The sequence below is a fragment of the Erpetoichthys calabaricus genome, chromosome 11, assembly GCF_900747795.2.
Source record: "Erpetoichthys calabaricus chromosome 11, fErpCal1.3, whole genome shotgun sequence".
Lineage (NCBI taxonomy): Eukaryota > Metazoa > Chordata > Cladistia > Polypteriformes > Polypteridae > Erpetoichthys > Erpetoichthys calabaricus.
The window spans coordinates 92,105,678-92,128,530 of NC_041404.2; the positions used below are offsets into that span (position 1 = coordinate 92,105,678).

General features: G+C 40.6%; 1 protein-coding gene across 4 annotated transcripts in view; it reads left to right on the forward strand.

Annotated features, from left to right (window-relative positions):
* LOC114660724 (synembryn-A-like) overlaps positions 1 to 22,853 on the forward strand; it is a 284,885-nt gene that overhangs the window by 163,879 nt on the left and 98,153 nt on the right. For all 4 annotated transcript variants that reach the window (XM_051933704.1, XM_051933705.1, XM_051933706.1 and 1 more), the window contains one exon: positions 12,522 to 12,844. In XM_051933704.1, the coding sequence (XP_051789664.1) occupies positions 12,522 to 12,844 (323 nt within the window). The remainder of the gene's footprint in view (positions 1 to 12,521; positions 12,845 to 22,853) is intronic.

Below are 22,853 nucleotides of genomic sequence, written 5' to 3' on the forward strand. Positions count from 1 at the left end.
AAAACTGAGAAATCACATGTACGTAAGTATTCACAGCCTTTGCTCAATACTTTGTCAATGCACCTTTGGCAGCAATTACAGCCTCAAGTCTTGTTGAATATGATGCCACAAGCTTGGCACACCTATCCTTGGCCAGTTTCACCCATTCCTCTTTGCAGCACCTCTCAAGCTCCATCAGGTTGGATGGGAAGCGTCGGTGCACAGCCATTTTAAGATCTCTCCAGAGATGTTCAATCAGATTCAAGTCTGGGCTCTGGCTGGGCCACTCAAGGACATTCACAGAGTTGTCCTGAAGCCACTCCTTTGATATCTTGGCTGTGTGCTTAGGGTCGTTGTCCTGCTGAAAGATGAACCGTCGCTCCAGTCTGAGGTCAAGAGCGCTCTGGAGCGGGTTTTCATCCAGGATGTCTCTGTACATTGCTGCAGTCATCTTTCCCTTTATCCTGACTAGTCTCCCAGTTCCTGCCACTGAAAAACATCCCCACAGCATGATGTTGCCACCACCATGCTTCACTGTAGGGATGGTGCCAGGTTTCCTCCAAACGTGACGTCTGGCATTCACACCAAAGAGTTCAATCTTTGTCTCATCAGACCAGAGAATTTTCTTTCTCATGGTCTGAGAGTCCTTCAGGTGCCTTTTGGCAAACTCCAGGCGGGCTGCCATGTGCCTTTTACTAAGGATTGGCTTCCGTCTGGCCACTCTACCATACAGGCCTGATTGGTGGATTGCTGCAGAGATGGTTGTCCTTCTGGAAGGTTCTCCTCTCTCCACAGAGGACCTCTGGAGCTCTGACAGAGTGACCATTGGGTTCTCGGTCACCTCCCTGACTAAGGCCCTTCTCCCCCGATCGCTCAGTTTAGATGGCCGGCCAGCTCTAGGAAGAGTCCTGGTGGTTTCAAACTTCTTCCACTTACGGATGATGGAGGCCACTGTGCTCATTGGGACCTTCAAAGCAGCAGAAATTTTTCTGTAACCTTCCCCAGATATGTGCCTCGAGACAATCCTGTCTTGGAGGTCTACAGACAATTCCTTTGACTTCATGCTTGGTTTGTGCTCTGACATGAACTGTCAACTGTGGGACCTTATATAGACAGGTGTGTGCCTTTCCAAATCATGTCCAGTCAACTGAATGTACCACCGGTGGAATCCAATTAAGCTGCAGAAACATCTCAAGGATGATCAGGGGAAACAGGATGCACCTGAGCTCAATTTTGAGCTTCATGGCAAAGGCTGTGAATACTTATGTACATGTGCTTTCTCAATTTTTTTATTTTTAATAAATTTGCAAAAACCTCAAGTAAACTTTTTTCACGTTGTCATTATAGGGTGTTGTGTGTAGAATTCTGAGGGAAAAAATGAATTTAATCCACTTTGGAATAAGGCTGTAACATAAGAAAATGTGGAAAAAGTGATGCGCTGTGAATACTTTCCGGATGCACTGTATATCAATAAATCATTTTTAAGCAATTAGATTCAACAATAACCTCATTCATTTGGAACTCAAAACACCCATGTATCCGAATAGCGACCCTACAAAGACCTCAGGCAGAAGGTGGCATGGCTTTACCTAATTTTCAGTTTTATTACTGGGCAGCAAACATACAAGCCATAAAAACCTGGACACAAAAAAATGAACATACACAGGCTTGGTTCGCAATAGAAGTAAAATCCTGTAGTACTTCTTTATACTCCCTGCTCTGCGCTCCAATAAATGCAAGTTATTGCAAATATACTAATAACCCAATTGTGCTTTGCTCACTCAGAATATGGAACCAACTTAGAAAGCATTTTAAGATGGAAAATCTTTTATCCGTGGCACCTCTGCAAGAGAACCACCTCTTTCAACCCTCGCAAACATATCCAGTTTTTAATACCTGGAAAAGTTTTGGGATTAAAATGCTCAGAGATCTTTATATAGACAACATATTTGCATCTTTTGAACAATTACATTCCGAATTCAACCTCCCAGCTACACATTTCTTTCACTATCTTTAAATTAGAAATTTTGTTAAACAGAACCTGCCCGATTTTCCTCACCTCATACCCTCCACCATGCCGGAAAAAATACTGCTCAATTTCGAGGAATTAAACACCATTTCCTCATTATATAAAATCTTATTAGAGTCCCTACCTTTCAAAGACCCAAGAGGACATTGGGAAGAAGATCTCTTAATCAATATATCAGAAAAGAAGTGGAAGGTAGCAAAGCAGAGAATTCACTCGAGCTCCATATGCGCAAAGCATAGAATTATTCAACTAAAAATTATATATCGAGCTCATCTGTCTCGCTTAAAACTGTCCAAAATGTTTCCAGGGCAAGATCCAACCTGCGAACGCTGCAACCAAGCTCCAGCCTCACTGGGTCACATGTTTTAGGCCTGCACCAAACTAACATCATTTTGGACCAAAATTTTTAAGTGCCTTTCAGACAGCCTTGTGGTCACAATCTCTCCTAACCCATTAACAGCTGTGTTCAGTGTTCTTCCAGATGGACTTGAAGTGGAGTAGGACAAGCAAACGGTGATTGCATTCACTACACTTTTTGGCACGCAGACTTATTTTGTTAAATTGGAAGAATCCTAACTCTCCTCTGATAAGTCAGTGGGAAACCGATGTTTTATATTATGTGAAATTGGAAAAATTCAAATTCTCAGTTAGAGGATCTGTACAGAATTTTTTTAAAACCTGGCAGGATCTAATCAAAATTATTTTAGAATAAGAGAAATAACTATTACTGCATTTAATTCCTTTCTCCATTTTTTATTTACCTATATATATTTCTTCCTTTCTTTTGTTTATTGTTGCCTTATTAAAAAGCCCTAAGCAATTCTCGTTTGGCTAAGCTCTCCTTCTCAGGGATGGGGTTTGATTTGTCTTCAATTTTTTTTTGTTATAAATTGATCTATTTGTATGGAATGATTACAATAAAATTAATAAATAAAATTTAAAAAAAAAGCACATCCAATCCGTCTCAGAATTGAAAGACAATGAGTAAAAGAAAGTAGAACTTCATAAAGACGTTTACAAACGTTGATGCTAAACACACACAGAGCAGGTTAGAGACTGTGAAACCAGTGAAATTAGAAAGGCTCAAAAAAAAAAAAAAACAGCGCTATACACATGTGGAGAAAGTTAAAGGATATGAAAGTAGGAAAATTAGAAAATATAAAAAAAGAAAGTAAAGATCGCATTAGCGCAAACAAACAACTGCCTCATTTAACTATGCACCAGTCTAACTTTGGTTTTGCACAATAATTACTACACTATTGCACCTTAACACTTAATTCTACTTTATTCACATAATTGTACTTATTTATTATGTTCTACTATACTGTTACCTTTCAATCTATGACTTTTTGTTAATCTAACTCAGTCTTTCCCAACCCGTGTGCCGCGGCACCCTGGTATGCCATGAGCACAGACTAAGGGTGCCGTTGCCAGGTGTCAGAACATAAAAAAAATTTGATTTGAACTGATAATAATAATACCAGTTACACCTCAAGACTAAATTCATGCTACCTGTGTGCTTTAATACAGTCCAGCGTGCATCCTATTTCAACTGCAGTCTGACGAATTAATAAATATTACCTCTAATTTACTTACTTGCCACAGGGTAAGTGACGTTGCTTCCTGTTGTCTGTTTGGTTTTTTTTTGCGCCGAAAATGGCCAACTGTAGTGAAAGTCGTAAACGTAAAAACAACAGCAGCGTCAACAACCTCAATGAAAATGATAATGCGGGGAGCAGTAAAGTTGCAAAAACGAAAACACGATACTATCAGGACAGTTACTTGAATTATGGGTTTCCATTTGTTGACAAAAAAGGTATTCAGCACCCGCGATGTTTGTTGTGTGGTGATATCCTTGCAAATGAAGCCATGGTTCCAAGCAAATTGCAACGTCACTTTCAAACCAAGCATCAGAATGCAAATAACAAGAACTCGGCATATTTTAGGCGTTTAATGGACAGCCAGCAGAAGCAAGCACGGCTGTTTATGAAAACTGTGTTGGTATCAGACAAAGCCCAGTTGGCTATTTTTGAAGTCGCAGAACTGGTTGCCATGGCAATGAAACCACACATCATAGTCGAATCTTTGATTATGCCAGCATGCAAGATAATGGTGAAAACGATGCTTGGTGACGATGCAGAAAAAGTGATATCCAAAATGCCGTCGTCAAACAACACTGTTTCTAGGAGGATAGAAGCCATGTCATCAGACATCAACAAAATTGTGTGCGTTTTACTTCAGACCTGTAAACGATTTGCTCTGCAGATTGATGAGTCTACAGATGTTAGTGGAAAATCCCAGTTGCTGGCCTTTGTAAGGTTTTCAAACGGCACAGAAATGTTGGAACAGTTTCTGTTTTGCAAGGAACTTATTGAAACGAAGGGAGAAGATGTATTTAAACATGTTTGCACGTTTTTCAGTGAGAATGATTTGTTGTGGGAATGGTGTGTTGCTATTTGCACAGATGGTGCTCCTTCTATGACCGGCAAAATGCGTGGTTTCACGGCATTTGCTAAGCGTGAAAATCCGAACATAATCACCACCCATTGTTTCATACATAGAGAAGCACTTGTGAGCAAGACGCTGGGAACTGAACTGCAGTCAGTTTTAGATCAGGTCATTAAAATTGTTATCTTCATCAAAGGCCGTCCAGTCAAGTGCAGACTGTTTGAGAAACTGTGCAAAGACATGCATGAGATCAGAACATTACACTCTGCTAATGCATACAGAAGTCAGATGGCTGTCAAGAGGTAAAGTTCTGTCACGGGTGTATGAACTGAGAGATGAACTCCGCCAGTTCTTTCTTAACTAGGGGGCTCCGCCCCCTGCTCGCTTCGCTCGCCAACCCCTGGTGTTGGGAATGACAAAGAGCGTGATGTATGAATGAGATATAGAATAGTGTGACGGTGTAGATGATGCAAATAGAAAGCAAACAATAAAGTGTGTGGCACAGTGTAAAGGTTTATTTGAAAATTTCTTTGTACACGCCGTTTAAGTGTAAAAGGTAATTCCAGCTCAGAACTTGTAAGGTCATTTAAGATGGTTATTGTTGTGATCAGAGTCAAGTTTGTCAGAGCTTAGAAAGAGTTGTGTCTCTCCAGGAAGTAATGGAATGACTTGGGTATTAATGTTTTCCACATTAATATTTTTTGGACATAATATAGTGCGTTGTGTTAAAAGGGGCATTTGGTCTAATGAGATTGCTGTTCCAAATGTCTCTGTAACTAAGTCGTCGCAGATAAAGGCTTGAGGAATTGTAATAATATGTGGCTGAAGTCCATCTGTATTGGTGAGTGTACCATCTCTCAGTTGTAATAAGCAATTGTTATGATCTGGTTCTGGACATCGTATCTTTTTTACTAACTGTATCTTTTGAAAGCAATGCCAATTGTCTGCGTATTTTAAGGTGCACTGAACAATAGCTGAGTGCATGGCATCTGGAAGAATAGCTAATCACTGTCTAAAATCTCCTCCTCATAAAAGTACCTTTCCTCCAAATCGAATATTATTATTCATAAACGTTTGTAGAAGTTTATGAATGGTGTTGAGTAAGCGACTGGATGCCATTGAACATTCATCAATAAACAACATTTTTTCAAGACGGATGTCACGTGCAGTGCCACCGTTAATGTTCATAGTGAATACCGATTTGTAGGATCTAATGTAGTTGATAAAGATTTCACTTTCAGGTACATCGTCAGTTATAAGCTTCTGTAGATATTCAGTATATGAATGTAAAGAAGGCAGTCTAATTTGACCCTTTTGACAACAACGTGTAAATGTATAACTTGTATTGCCAGTTGTTTCTTCAGGGAAGTGAACTGAATGACAATGATTGCAAATGACATTCATTAATCTGAATGAATTTTCCTGGTGTATGTTTTCCTTGTGCCGTTTGAGAGGCGCGTTGTTGCATGTGTAGTATTTGGGACGTGTTGTTTTGGAGCTGTAATCGATTTGCCTGTGCTGTGTGAGAAGCCCGTTGTAGCCTTCGCTGCCATTAACGTATGTCTGAGACGGGAGGTGTTTCGTTTTGAATCCGTGCCTGTTGCGATGCAGCACTTTGATTGATAGTTTGCGTCATGTGGATCTAGGATGTAGATTTGTGCATATTTGCGTTGTTGATTTGTTTCAGGGTGCACTGTTCCAATGCGATGCAGTATTTGTGCACATATGCGAAAGCAGTATGGGCCATTGCCTTTTGGTGGCCTGATATTTACTCCGGTATATGCAAAAGCAAATGAACTATTGTAGGATCTAATGCAGTTCATAAAGTTTTTACTTTTAGGTACATCGTTAGTTAGAAGCTTTAGTTGAGCTTTGCGTTTTTGGAGTCGAGACATTTTTTCTTTTAGAAATATGGATAAGTAATAAGGAGTATTGCACTCACTGTTAATATGGAGCCTTTTCTGCGGTTGAACGGTTAATAGTGCCTTATTGTAATGAGATCCACCTATGCTGCATAGCCGTCTATTTTGTTGTTTCTTTCGTGTTCGTGTGTTTGTACCTGTTATCATTTCCTTTTCGTTTTGTACCCGTGACCGTGTATTCATGACTTGTTTCTTTCTCAGCATGCGAAATATGGATAAGTAATAAGGAGGATCGCAGTCACTGTTAATATGTTTCCTTTTCTGCAGTTGAACGGTTAATAGTGCTTTATTGTAAGGAGATCCACCAATGCTGTCTAGTGTGAAGGTGTTGATGTTCACTTTAGAATATGTGGCTTTGGGTGTCACTTCTTATGGATGTGTGTGTGTGTGGGGGGGGAGGGGGTGGGTTGAGGATTGTTGTCGCGCGAGCGTCTTCTTTCTTTTTGTGTTCCTGTGTGTTGTTGAATCCCCCTCTTTGTGTGTGTCCCGTCCCTTGCTTGTAGGGTCTGTGGGGTGGTTTTGTGTTCTTTTTTTTGTGTTCTATGGGCTTGTTGAATCCCCCTCTTGGTGTGTGTCCCGTCCGGTGCCTGTAGGGGGGGGGGGGGGGGGTGCCTTGCTGTTGTGCGCGAGCCTTTTTTTTTTTTTTGGGTCTAGTTTCGTGTGCAATGTGTTTCGTGCTTTGCTTGCGTTTGAATACTTTTTTATGTGCCTTTTCCTTTTTTCGGTGCTCTTTGCGCCTCATTTCTCCATTTTTCCTGTGCTCACTCCTTTTTTCTGTGGTCTTGTCCGCCTCTCGCGGCCCCTCATCCGCCTCTCTCGCCCTCTTTTGTCCGCCTTTCTCGGCTCCTCAGCCGACTCTCGCGGACTCTTTTTGCGCCTGCGCAGTACGTCTTTTTGCAGCTACAGCCCATTGCCGGATGTGCCTGCGTCCATCATCCGGTTTAGCATTCTCGGTTAGTAATATGGATGAACAAGCAAACAATGAGTTCATAACACTGTTGGCTGATCATGGTGCAGTAAACTTGCATATCTTGTTGACATTTTTGAAGTATTGAATGCATTGAATTCAGGCATGCAGGGCAATGATTTGAACATACTGTCTGTTACTGACAAGCTGCAAGCTTTCCGTTGTAAACTTCTGATGTGGACAAGTGAAATAGAAACAACCCATTTAATTTGCATGTTTCCTCGTGCAGTACAGGCTGATCCTGGCGCCGTCGTGTTGCATGATGTCATTGTTAAGCATTTGTCACAGTTTGGAGACAATTTGCAACATTACTTTCCAAGTTTAGACATCCCTGGCAATGACTGGATAAGGAACCCATTCCATCAGCAGTTGGACTTGTCTAACTTACAGATGACAGAGAAAGAACAGCTACTTGACATTGCGAGTGACCGAACATTACAGCTGAGGTTTAAGGACATGAATTTAACAGAGCTTTGGATTATGGTTGAAAAGGAACATCCTGTGTTAGGTGCTAAGGCTGTCGGCATACTTATTCCATTCTGCACCACTTATCTGTGTGAAAAGGCATTCTCGGCATTGACACTACTGAAGACAAAACACAGAGAATGTTTATTGTCAGTTGAAAATGATCTTACGAGTGTGTTTGTCAACTGCAGTTCGAGCTCGTATTGACAAACTTTCAAATTCTCTTCAAAGCCAGCCTTCGCATTAATTATGACGTTATAGTCTGCTTTGTGCCTTGTGACTTATTGCACTTTTCATGTTTGTGTTGTGTTCAAGTTTTTCATTTGAGACTGGTTTACTGGCAATTTATTTTTGTTACCTTTGTAAATGCAAAAATGTGTAGTTGGTACGCCTTATAAAAATAGGAATCTTATTCTACTCAACCGATGAGTTAAGATTAAATTGTTAATTTGAGTAGTTACATATCAGAGTGAAGGGGTGCCGTTAGCTGAAAAGATTTCACTAAAGGTGCCATGGTTTAGGAGAGGTTGGGAAGCACTGATCTAACTGATATTCTTCTAACTTTGCACAGTTTTTGATAAGCGGATCAGGATGCATTTCACTGCATGTTGTCCTGTATAACTATGCATGTGACAAATAAAGAATCTTGAGAATTTCAAAAATGGATTTTACCGCACATGCTTTTATTGGTTACTTTGCTCATGAATATCTGTCTGCTTATTTAAAAAGCTACATTTACCCCAGGAGTCAAAAACGTTCTGTCTAGCTCTTGTACAAAAACCTAGACAAAAGCTGGGGTATCACCTTGGTAACCCCATGTACATTTGGAACTGTGAGAGGAAAATAGCACGACTTTACAGACCGGAGTCCAATGCAGATCTCTACTTACTTTTTTACTTTGTAAAAAAAAAAATATTAACTGCTGATGATGTATATTTAGATCGTTTTGTCTGTGCTGAAATTCCAAACATAGAAACCTATCCTGACCTCATTAAAAAGATTCAGCATATTGGAACTTGCAAGATTACAAATATTGTTTTTACAGAAGTTCTGAAATAAAAGTGAAACTAATTAAATAGCAACAATTGAAAGAAAAAAAAATCTTAAAAGTGTGTATCCGGAAAACCAAACACAGAGGTTGGAGAGCGAAGCAAGCAGGGGGCGATGCCCCCTAGTTTTTAACAAAAATCAGACTTTGCTTTACAGTTTTGATTCAAGAGAATATTTCAAATAGTAACATAAATGAAATGACATGGACGAAAATGATGGGACCCTTAACCAAATATTTTGTTGCACAATCTTTTGAGGCAGTCATTGTAAATCAGTGATTCCTGGAGCTCTTAATGAGACACCTGCACCTGTCAAGAGCTAGTTTGGCCCACTCTTCCTAAGCAAACTGCTCCAGTTGTGTTAGGTTTGAAGGGTGCCTTGTTCATACTGCATGTTTCAGTTCTTTCCATAAATGTTTAGTAGGATTCAAATCAGGGCTCATAGAAGGACACTTCAGAAGAGTCCTTTATTTTGTTCTTAGCTATTGTTGGGTACTTTTAGCTGTATATTTTGGGTCATTATCCTGCTGGAGAAACCGTGACCTGCAACTGAGACCGAGCTTTCTGGCACGTGGACCTTGAACTTCTAATAATATTTACAACTGTTGTCACAGGCACATCAAGCTGCTTCGAGATGGTGTTACAGCTTTTTGCCTTTATGCTTGTCTATAATTTTCTTTCTGATCTCCTCAGACAACTTTTTCCTTTGCTTTCCTTGGTCCGTTTTCATTGTGGGACACACAATGATACCAAACAGCAGAGTGACTGCTTTTCTCCATTTAAAAAGGCTGAATGACTGATTGCATGATTGGAGACATATGTGACACTAGTTAAAGAAAACACCTGTAATGCAATTACAGTAGACCCCCGCAAAGTTGCGGTTCAGAGTTTGCGGCCTCAGTCGTTTGCGGATTTTTCCTTAGAACCTAACTAATAATTGTTAGCAGAAACCGGAAATATCCTCCGCAATTTTCTATGACTTTTTTTGCGGCAATACTGCACTGTAGAGAGATCAGGAAGCAACCGTAGAGGAAAACATGGCTTAGGATGGTGAAAGTAGCCAATCCAAGAGTGTTGTACTCTACTACAATCTGAAAGTGCAACTTCCAGCAGTCCTGCAGTGGCTCTGATTGGTCTTCTGCTGAAGGTGCAGGGGCTGTTGGGATCAAAGGATGTCAGCGCGGCTTTTAAAAAGGGGGCCGGTGACCAAAAGAAAAAAAAGTTTTTGTAATTTGTGTTTCAAGTTCCTATCTGTCTGCCTTCTGTTGGGTTACCTGTACTTATTCGTTCTGTCCTGGATCGTTTTGTGGTTGGGGTCTGGATTGTCTCCCGTCTGCCTGTGTAACATGAGGACTGTGAGTGGATTCATGGCCATCCCGCGAAGAAAGTAGCGCTCCTGAAACTGTCCACCCATCTTCACCATTTCAGGAACTACTGGTAGGACTATCATTACATTCCCATTCAACGTGCGGATCTCTGGACTATCTATTTTCATCATTACATTTCATCCGTTGCCGTTTTTCATGGACTTTACTGTGTGTGTTTTGTTTGTGCTTTGTTGTATTTAATGTATAATCATCATAAGGGGAACAGGGGTGGTATCGTTGTTTTCATTACATTCTTTATTTGCTGTTTCATTACCGGTTTGTTTTGTTTTTGTCTCTGTTTGTGAGTGCATGCGGGTCGGGCCAAGGCTGTTTGCGTCCGTGGAATCTCCACCATAAAAATAAATAAATCATTGTCTTCTCGACGGTGTGAATCTTAGCGGCACCGGACCGCTGCAGCGTTATTCATTTCTCCTTGCTGCTGATTGACTGCTGCCCTGTGACGCACCTCCAGCTGAGTGTTCTTGTGTTTTCCGTTTTGTTCTTCTTAACCCTTAAACCGTCGCAACTGGCTATAGTCATTTCCCAGTACCATTTGCCAGCACACAGGAGCTGAGTATATTTGGCGACGTACATTCATTGAACGCCGCAACTGGCTAAAGTCGGTTCCCTGTGCAATTTACCAGCACGCCGGAGCTGATCAGTCAGTGCTGTACATTCGTTGAGCAGCCAGCTCATGACCACTGCAGGCCCACTGTCTCTGGGATTCAGCCGCTGCATTAGACTAGCCTGCAAGCATCAGCGTTTACCTCTGTGTGCTTGCATGTAGTCAGTTCAAGCGCAGCTGGCTTCATAATTTACTGAATTTCATCAATGGCATCAGTTGCACCTTGTACATATTGTTCCAGTAGTTTTTTTAATAGTTTTTACAGTTCATTGGCAGTGTGTAAAATGATCTGTGTTGCAGTAATTGTAATGCTCTTTGCATGAAAAAAAATGTGTTCCATTAAAATGTCACTTTTTCTTTGTGAATTTTGACATTTACTTAAAAAGTGCAGCAAAAAAGTTTTTGGCGTCCAGGGATGCATTAACCCCCAAGTATGTGGCAGTTTAAGGGTTAAAGCCCCAAGATGCCGCCGAAACGCCCTGCACCTTCTAAGGCTGCTGGCAATGAAAATGCGCTTGCATGAATTACAATACATATAGCGGTAACATCTGTATTTTACATTCTAGCACTGCGGGAGACATAGCAGTACAGTACTGTTCAGTATACGGGTTTACCTTTACATTCTTTTTTTTAGGTAATGTATTAAGCTGAGTTTGAAATGAAATTAAAGTGTTTTGGGGGCATATTTAGGGTTTAAACTATAAAAACAGGCATTTTTTTAACCACATCCATAATTCGCAGCTTTTCACAATTTGCGGGTGCTCTAGGAACGTAACCCCCAAGGATTTCAGGGGTTTACTGTATTTATGATCATTTCTAGGGGAAACAACAAATGTGTCCAGGCCATTTTAGAATATCTTTGTAGAATAAGCAATACTGTATCGTCTTTTCACACTTGCTATGCCTTACCTGATGACTTATCAAATGTATACAGTTATACATGGGACAATTGCTTTTCATTTTTAAGAAGGCACACAGCACTTTTTCAGTGATTTGTAAAGGTACCAACAAATTTGTCCACATGTGATGTGTTTTGGACAGTCCATGCAAACAACTTATTACAATTGTTCCATCTAGATGGGTTCCTAACTTAAGTCTGTTGTAGCCTGAAAAAGGCCTGATCCCATAATGACCCTAAAGCAGTTATAGTAATGGACTGGTAAATTGTAATGACCGCCAATTCTTATCCGGGAAAAATAATTTATCTGTAATGTAAGCAGTTTAGGCATTCACTTGGGTGACATTCCATTTCAGCAATACTTTTTTTATTGTTTTTGAAATGTAATGAAGTCTTGTTAGTAAGTCATGCATACATCTGCATATGCCCTACAGATTGTTTTGAATAATTAACACAGCATATTTGTGTCTTTCTGCCAATTGAAAAAAAGATTTCACTATTGGGAAATTATCTCTAGATTTGGTTTGTTGCCTTAAACACTGTAAACAAATGGAGGTGGCTTCAGTGTCAAAGGGTAATAGGAAATTATAGACACATGCTTACTTTTCCTGTAAAATATTAACATTAAATCAGTTTTTAGTGCATATGTTGATTCTTTTTTGTTGTTAAAGCTTTTTAAGTACTGTTTGAAATGTCATACTTTAACTTAAAGTGCTATGATCATGAACTTCATCTTTTTCTCTCTCCCTCTCCTCCAATCCCACCCTCACAGAAGCTGAGTCAAGCCCTCATAAAGTTCTTGGCTGTGGATCTACAACCATCCTGTCAACTAATTTGTCTAGAAACAATTCGAATTTTGTCAAGAGATCGACATGCAGTGGGGCCCTTATCCACAGAAGAGGCGATCAGTACTTTGGCTGGTTATGCAGGGATTAATTCCAAGACAGAGTATGCCAGTCCAGAAAAAGAACAGTCAAGTGCATCTACTTTGAAATTCAACCTGAGGGATGCAGAAATCAACTCAGAAGCTGTTAAAGCGATCTGTAACATTGTGTACAACAGCTTGGCCGCACAGGATCATGCAGCAAACCTCAGGTGATTTGGATATAGGGCTTATTATGACACAGAATTGAAGTTTGTGAAGACCTGGCTTTTAACATTATAGTTCAAAGATTATCTGAGAACAGTTAATTGCATAAAATAATCTTTTTTTAATTGCTGTCTATTATGATTTGGTAGAAGATAATTGACAAGTTTGAAGAAATGAAAAAGAAAATGTAATACTTTCCAAATACAAAGATGAACCAGTTTAGGCTGAACCTTGCATTACTTGTGCTGTCTAGCTCCTAACAGCTGCCAAGAAAAGTCTTAGGCTGTTCTTGCGTTCTGTGAAGATGTTTTTTTTCTTTTGTGGTCTGGTCCTTCACTCAATATTCTTCATTTGTTATGTCCTGTTTTGTGTTAGTAGCTGGATACAGGTAGCCCAAGGTAGCATTATGTCTTCTTCCTTTTGCCATACACTAGAAAATGCCTTTCAAAGACCTGGCAGAGTTTTTTTGTGTCAGTGGCCTTCTGCCCTTCAGCAATAGTAGCAGTAGTAGTAGTTACAGTATTATGACTTGTACAGAGGACAGTGCAATTCTTATTTGCATGTCTGATCAAAATCCAATAGGATGCCATTATCTAGTGCCATGATATACACAATGCATTAAAAACCATAATTTAATTTTAATTGAAACACAAAACAAGTATACACATGAGAAGAATAAGCAGAAGCAGTAGAAAGGATACTTTACTTGTAGAATCCCATTTTAATAATTGTTTTGTTATTTTGTTGACTTTTAGGCCGAATTAGGCATTATTGATTCAAACACAAAGGCACTACACTTAAGAGACCATGAACTCCATAAAAGAACAAAGTTTCTAAGCACTGCTGAGGAACATTTTTATGTAAAGACGTCTTGGATGCAAAACTGCTGGTACTGAGCTACCAGAGGCTACAATAAAGCCTCTCTCTTCACTAGTGTTGATCAATAAATTTCGCCAAAGCATTATTCAAAGTGTATTGGCTGCATTTGTGTTTGCCCTTGTTTGTTGAATTTGTTACTGATAATTCAGATGGTTTAGAACTATTTTCCCCAGTGCCCCATAATGCTTTGCCAGGCCAGCACGACATCCCCCCAGAGCTGTAACAGACAAAATTCTTTGCTTGTTGCCAAATGTGCAGGTCGATCTTTGAGTTCCATGTCCGTACTGTATAAGAAAAAGGGGAACATGCCTCAATGCATGCATAATTAACCACATAGTGACAAAAAACAAACATTGAAGGATTCTGACCAAAAACACAGGGCACTCTATGAAATGATAAAAATAATGAAAGATTTCTTACTATTTACAAGATATTTCTATCCTTTTGATAGAAGAAAAAGTGCAAAGCATCAGCACAGACAGTTTAAAGAGCCTTCAGTGCGACTTCAAAAATTAGAACAAGCCGCAGCTTAAATCATGACATACCACTTTGAATTTCCGTCCTTTAAAAGACCTACATGTTTTTTCTGACTTTTGACTATGATTTCAGCATTTCTGCTTTGTTTTGACGAAATATATGATTGCACATCTCTGACCTCATTCTTTCTTCTTTGATCTCACAGAAGCACAGTGGTGTAGTGCTTGGCACTGCTGCTGCACAGCTCAGATCACCTTTTTGGCCACAATAATCTGCCCAGAATAGTTGACAGATATTTCCCTAGCCCTCAGGGACACTTTAAAGATGATTGCATCATTATAATCCAGTCAAATCTAGTTCAGTTAGTCCTTCCCCATTGACTTCAATGCATTTCACAGAGTTTGCCGATATTCGCAAACACTTCTGTGATTTCTCCGAACTCAAGGCAAAGTGAACACTGTGGAGCTCACTCATCACCACTCTTCACCAAAAGACATCTAAGTGGCCCAGACTTCCGATTACAATATGACCATAAATAAATGGGCAATGACATTTGTAGATGAGGTTTCCCAGAGAGCAATGATATATTGCTTTTAATTATGGGTGAAGCAGGCATGAAGAATAGTATATTTGGGGCTCAAAGTATGACACATAAAGAACAAAGGTCTCATAGCATTCAAGGGAAATTGAGTGATACCTAACTGTCTCTTTTTTGTACAGTGAGGCTAGGGGGTCTAACATAAACAAAAAATTAAAATTCAAAGAAAAATCAATATAGTGCAAACAAAAAGAGAAAATGTAAACAGAAATGGTTGCTGAATTAATGTTGATGTAATCTTCCTAAAGAAGGCTCTCCTGTATTTTTTATATTCAAAAATACCATTAGTCCAAATGACAACTTGTGATGTCATTATCAATGTCAGATCAGGGTTGTTAGTTTGGAATCTATCCCAGCTAAAATGGCAGGAACAAACCTTAGACAGGGCACCCTTATGTCTCAGGTGTAACACACTCACACACATGCACCCCCCACACACGCTATTTACAATTTCTTTAGACAGTTTGAGGTAACTGGAAAAAACCCACAAAGACATGGGTAGAACATTCGAACTGCACACATGGGGAGACCTGGGACACGAAACATGGAATATATGTTTGTGAAAACACTTTAGGCAAGGATTTCTGTAAATATTTACAATTACAAGAAATTAATCAATACACATCTTTTTATGATGTGGTATCATAAAAAGTTTATAAGTGCAACTTCAAGCAATAAAGAAGCAGTCTGGTTACAAATTATGGCACACTTCTATTGTAAAAAAATAACTAATGTCACACAGAGATTTCAACATCTGTTGATATTTAAGACAACGTATGAAAGGTTTATAATTCTAGTTTTAAAAGGATGTGTAATTCATCAGCTGTAGTAGCTCTAAATATCTAGAAAACAGAACATGTGGCAACACTACATATGTCAAGTATTGCTTGGTGTTCTCAGTGGTAGCCATTGCACAGACTTAATGTGTTTTTAAGTTCTGGAGGAAGTTTCCCAAAAGCATCATATCGCCAAGTACTTCAATAATTTAATTTTATGATTGTTAATTTTTAACAACTGCTTCCCAAAATGCTTTTTTAACTAAAGTAGTAGGTAAACTTTGATGACTGTCATACTCAGGGAGTAGTTGTTGCTGTGCTGGGTTGGTTCCACCAGATGGTGTGCGATGTCACGCCTTTCAATAAGAGTGTTATGAGACTTGGGTTAAGGCACTCTCTGGGTGCCTTGTTTGTTGTCTCAGTGTATACTCCGACCGTATTGAGTGATGTCTCGGTGAGGAAGACATTTTATTTGCAACTTTGTTTGGTGGTCAATGGGAGCCTGTGAGGTGATGGTCCTTTGGTCATGGGTGACTTCAGTACGACCACAGGCACTGACAGGGTTGGCCATGAGGATTGTGTCAGTCCTCATGGGTCTAGTAACTGTGGTGAAAATAGCTCCATATTCGTTGACTTTGCAAAAAGTCACCCTGAGCCACATCATTGGACTTGGTAATCCAATGTTGATGGTGCGGTGAAGCAGATCAATCATACCCTTCTGGGCAGATGCTGGAGGCACCTACAGAACTGTAGGCTCTATAGAAGTGCCCATTTTGCAAAATCTGACCACAGACGTCTTGTTGCTACTCTAAAGATCCAGCTTAGGTCCAGTAGGTTACCACCTACTAGGAGAATGAGGCTGGACTTGGCCAGACTCCAAGATCAGACTCTTCTAATGAGTCTGCACACACTTTGTGTGAGGAATTTGCAGACTTGAGTGCGACTACTGATTGTAATGTGATGTGGGAGACCTTTTGTGACAAGAACCTGAAGGTTGCTGAGGGTTGTGTTGGTGTTGCCAGTGTTCCCAGAAAGGAGGTATTTCATCTCACAGGGCACCCTGGATATTATTAAGAGGAGTCGCAGAGCGCGGCTTGATGACAACTCTGGTCTGTACCAGGTACTGAGAGGGATGGTTGCAAAGCAGATAAGGAGGTGTTTGTTAGAGGAATCTGTGAGGAAGTGACACACCCTCTGTGGTCTACTGACCCACGTCCTGCTTACAGAGGAATCAAAGCATTACATACATCCAAATCTGTTTCTCAGAGAGTCACAGTCAGGGCAGGTGATAGAACAGTCAAACAAATGATTCTGCAGTTGTGACCCACTGGGCTGGCTACTTTGAGCAGCTGTTTAAAGTTGATCCTCCAGGTAGGACCTCCACGGTTCTTGAGGCCTATCCTGAAAAGCACCCAATCTCCCTAAAATTGCACAGGTGGTGAACCAGCTGAGGTTAGGGAAGGCTGCAGGGATCTGTGGTATCCGGGGTGAACTTCTCCAAGCTGGTGGTAAGGCTGTCCTCCTGGCATTGCAAGCAAGCTTTGCTTCCATTTTGGGGACTGACTGGAAAGTGGGACTTGTCGTCCCTATCTGGAAAAGGAAAGGGTGATTGCCTGGATTGCAGCAACTACAGAGGGATAACAATGCTTTCAGTGCCAGGTAAGATCCTTGCTAGGGTCCATGATGATTTGTTCACCTATTTGTGGCCGGAGAAGTCTGATTTTACACATATGAAGTCTATCTTCGACCACATCCTGGCACTGAGGGTTCTTATCGAATGCAAACATGAATATCGGCAGTGTTTCTTTGTAACCTTTGTTGATTTTCAGAAAGCGTCTGACACAGTTGATCGAGATTGATTCCCTCTAGGACATCCTGAGACTTCACAGGATTCCCCAAAGTTGCTGAATGTCATGGCTGGTCTCTACACTGGTTCTGTGAGTGCTGTACAGAGTAGAGGCAGAACCTCTGTGTTTTTCCCTGTTGATTCTGGGGTTCATCAGGGTTGTGTTCTTGCTCCTACCCTGTTTAACTCTTGCATGGACTTGGGTGTTGTGCAGGGTCATGGGCTCCAGCAGCTGTGAGGCATCTGTTGGTGAAGAAAGATTAATTGATCTTGACTTTGCCAACGAAATTGTGATCTTTACGGAGTCAATGAAGGTTCTGATTGGAGCTTTTGAGAGAATAAGTGAGGGGTCCGAGTGACTGAGCTTGCGAGTGTTGTGGATAAAACCAAGATTCAGGCCTTTAGTGACCTCTTGGCTATAGTCATCAGCAGTGTGTTTGTAGAGTGTCGACTGCATCAAGAGGTTTGTTTACCTCGGCACTAATATTCATGTGTCTGGTGAAACTTTCTATGAAGTCCGCAGACAGATTATGAGAGCACCAGGGGCCATGAGGTTGCTGGAAAGGGGTGTGTGATGCTCCTGATATCTTTGCAAAAGGACGAAGGTCCAAGTGTTTAAATTCCTGGTTCTCCCTGTTTTGCTATACGGTTGCAAGACATGGACACTATCCAGTGACCTGAGATGAACACTGGACTTGGTAATGTGTCTCTTTGGAGAATCCTTGGGTACCACTGGTTTGTTTTTTGTGCCGAACGAGTAGTTGCTCATGGAGTCCCAAATGAGGCACATCACCTTTAATATGAAGGAACGTCAGTTACGGCACTACAGCTGTGTGGCGCGATTCCCAGAGGGTGATCTGGCTCGTAGGACCCAAGTGGCTGGACCAGACCAAGGAGACGCCCATGTAACACCTGGCTGTGACAAATAGATGGTCATTTCCAGGGGTGGGACTGAACTGTGATGCCAACTGGTACCCTGAGCTATTTCGTCGTGTGATGGGTGCAGCAATGTGCTGTACCAGTGTATGCTTCCCAACCTGACTTATACGTAAACTTGTTTGTAGTGAAGGTGCTGCAGTGCCTTGACATACACCCCCGAACGGGACAATCCTACAGTCAACCTCACTGTTAAATCCTTGCAAGGAACATTATTAAGGATGATTAAGGAAGTCAAGACTGCTATTACTATGTTGCCTTTCATTTTCAATTACAATATACTCACGTATAAGTCGGGTCTTGAAACCTGAAAAATCGACAAAAAACCCGACTTATACACCCGTTCAAAAATGTGACACTTAATTATTATTATTATTATTATTATTTTTTTTTTTTTTTACATCTTCTTGCCTCCTCCAATCTCGCATCAGTTTCTCAGACACATTGAATTTTGTTGCACCAGCAGAGTTACCAATTTCTTTTATTACTTCAGCGGCGTTTAATTTAAAACCAGCTTCATATTTTCTTCTGATCAAACGCTGCATCGTAGATAACAGATGTTCTTACAATAAAGGTGTATGAGGGTGTGAGATACAAAAAACACAAATCAGTGCAAATGTCACTTCGGAATAGTTTGGGTATTATCGTGTGGTCATGTAGGCACAATAGAGAGAGAGAGAGAAAGAGAGGTTAGGAGCACTCACTGATACAGCGCATTGCCGCACTCACATACCAAAAAAAGGCAGTGTGCTCCATAGTTACTCTCTCAGGTGGGTGTTAGCATATCATAATGCCTTGTACTAATAGCGTGAGTTTACTGCATTTGACTTATACGACCAACATCATAAAATACCAGAAATTATACTGTAAAATCAAGTCCTGACTTATCCGTGGGAGAACCTATCCGCGAGTATATCTGGTATGTTGAATAATCTCTTAATCTTATTTTGTGTGACAGGAGGTATTCACTGTGCATACTTACTAACTCGAACACTGAATACCAAAACCATTGCTGAAGTCAGATATAACAGCATACCCTACAGCAGTTAGGATTTTGATTCCTATTTCTGTTTTTTATATGTTTTCATTAATTTTTGAGATCTGACACCCATTTTGCTTTAAGAGTTATACAATTTCTTGGATCATTTTGTCCGCCATTTTGTATTCACAATGTCACTTTGGGTTTGTGTTGTTAGGGCTGCTTCACATTTTGTTAGGAGTGTGTCTTCAGTGGTTGTGATCTTCTGGTAAAGGTGCTATAGGATTAGGGGTCATCTAGAATTTCACTTCCTTATCCAAGTTGTGTATTCAAAACTTCTAAACATACCTTTGGTTTTTGACTTTTGCTGTAGAAATTTTTGATCACAATATATGTCTCTCGTTTTAGCCTTGACCTTTTTCTGTTTGTCTGTCTATTCTGTCTATGAGCGTAATAATAACATATTCAGTGTTGTGGGACATGTTCCTGGAGTTTGAAAGATCAATGATGCGCTTCAATGTCTAGACTAATCATCAGGGGGTCTTGGATTTCTCCTGAAGGCAGTAATAGTCATGTGTGCTATGCTGCACAACTGTTGTGCTACAGTGCATCCGGAAAGTATTCACAGTGCATCACTTTTTCCACATTTTGTTATGTTACAGCCTTATTCCAAAATAGATTAAATTCATTTTTTTCCTCAGAATTCTACACACAACACCCCATAATGACAACGTGAAAAAAGTTTACTTGAGATTTTTGCAAATTTATTAAAAATAAAAAAACTGAGAAAGCACATGTACATAAGTATTCACAGCCTTTGCACAATACTTTGTCGATGCACCATTGGCAGCAATTACAGCCTCAAGTCTTTTTGAATATGATGCCACAAGCTTGGCACACCTATCCTTGGCCAGTTTCGCCCATTCCTCTTTGCAGCACCTCTCAAGCTCCATCAGGTTGGATGGGAAGCGTCGGTGCACAGCCATTTTAAGATCTCTCCAGAGATGTTCAATTGGATTCAAGTCTGGCCTCTGGCTGGGCCACTCAAGGACATTCACAGAGTTGTCCTGAAGCCACTCCTCTGATATCTTGGCTGTGTGCTTAGGGTCATTGTCCTGCTGAAAGATGAACCGTCACCCCAGTCTGAGGTCACGAGCGCTCTGGAGCAGGTTTTCATCCAGGATGTCTCTGTACATTGCTGCAGTCATCTTTCCCTTTATCCTGACTAGTCTCCCAGTCCCTGCCGCTGAAAAACATCCCCACAGCATGATGCTACCACCAGCATGCTTCACTGTAGGGATGGTTTTGGCCTGATGATGAGCGGTGCCTGGTTTCCTCCAAACGTGACTCCTGGCATTCACACCAAAGAGTTCAATCATTTTCTTTTTCATGGCCTGAGAGTCCTTCAGGTGCCTTTTGGCAAACTCCAGGTGGGCTTCCATGTGCCTTTTACTAAGGAGTGGCTTCCGTCTGGCCACTCTACCATACAGGCCTGATTGGTGGATTGCTGCAGAGATGGTTGTCCTTCTGGAAGGTTCTCCTCTTTCCACAGAGTACCTCTGGAGCTCTGACAGAGTGACCATCGGGTTCTTGGTCACCTCCCTGACTAAGGCCCTTCTCCCCCGATCGCTCAGTTTAGATGGCCGGCCAGCTCTAGGAAGAGTCCTGGTGGTTTCAAACTTCTTCCACTTACGGATGATGGAGGCCACTGTGCTCATTGGGACCTTCAAAGCAGCAGAAATTTTTCTGTAACCTTCCCCAGATTTGTGCCTCGAAACAATCCTGTCTCGGAGGTCTAAAGACAATTCCTTTGACTTCATGCTTGGTTTGTGCTCTGATATGAACTGTCAACTATGGGACCTTATATAAACAGGTGTGTGCCTTTCCAAATCACGTCCAATCAACTGCATTTACCACAGGTGGACTCCAATTAAGCTGCAGAAACATCTCAAGGATGATCAGGGGAAACAGGATGCACCTGAACTCAATTTTGAGCTTCATGGCAAAGGCTGTGAATACTTATGTACATGTGCTTTCTCGATTTTTTTATTTTTAATAAATTTGCAAAAATCTCAAGTAAACTTTTTTCACGTTGTCATTATGGGGTGTTGTGTGTAGAATTCTGAGGAAAAAATTAATTTAATCCATTTTGGAATAAGGCTGTATCATAACAAAATGTGGAAAAAGTGATGCGCTGTGAATACTTTCCGGATGCACTGTAAGTGTAGAAAAATAATAAGAAGAAAAAATAAGGATCAGAAGGAAAGACACTTTAGAGAGGCAGACTAGGATCATAACCAGGAAGTGAAAAATACATGCATCTAAACTTTTAAATGAGAACCAAATAATAAAATCAAAAGGCAGTGCCAAAAATCTTTTAACAAGAAGACCAGAAAACTCATAACAAATCTCCAGAACGAGTGGAGTTACCTGCAAACTTCCATAAAGACAACACCAAAATGATGTCATCAGAGTGACAGGACAAAAGGTCATCATGCAATGTCCACTTCTGGATGCATAAATTAATACTTTATTATCAGAAATATTTTCACTTGATCTGTGCACAAACTGTGTTTGTAATATTTGCATTGTGGCTTTTACATGATGTGTTCATTGTATTTTAATTGTGATATCAATAACTGCACCGAAGTGCTCTTTTTTGAGTCACTGTATTTCCATTATATTCAATTCAAACTTTATTGTCTTAGCAAAAATATTGTTATTGATGGTTTTGATTAAGTTTGGTGTAATTATATTGTATTTAATTAATTTTACTTTTTATTTTTGTTTCTTCTAAGTGTTGTTATTTTTGTGGCATTATCGAATCACCATTCTGATGCCTTTTTTTTGTAGGCACCATTATTTTGTGTGTTTTTCTGTTAATATATTTTGTTTAAAAAATGTTTTTTATCTTATCCCTTGGTTTTTTGAAAATCAATTTTTGACACTTCAGAATTTTGAACATGTAGAATCATCCATCCATCCATCCATTATCCAACCCGCTATATACTAAGTACTGGGTCACAGGGGTCTGCTGGAGCCAGTCTCAGCCAACACAGGGTGCAAGGCAGGATACAAACCCCGGGCAGGGTGCCAGCCCACTGCAGGGCGCGCACACACACATCCACACCTACACACAAAGCACACACTAGGAACAATTTAGGATCGCCAATGTACCTAACCTGCATGTCTTTGGACTGTGGGAGGAAACCGGAGCACCCGGAGGAAACCCACGCAGACACGGGGAGAACATGCAAACTCCATGCAGGGAGGACCTAGGAAGCGAACCCTTGTCTCCTAACTGCGAGGCAGCAGTGCTACCCACTGCGCCACCGTGCTGTAGAATCAATTTCTTTCATTCATGTTTTGTTCCAGCCTTCTTGTATAGCTATTAATTTATTTTCATATCATTCTGTGACACCATGTTGTTTTTCATAGGTAGTTATTTTTCTTTTTTTTTTGCCGTGTTGCTACTATGGACAAGCAACTGGGGGTGTGCTGCATCTGATATTGGTAACATTTT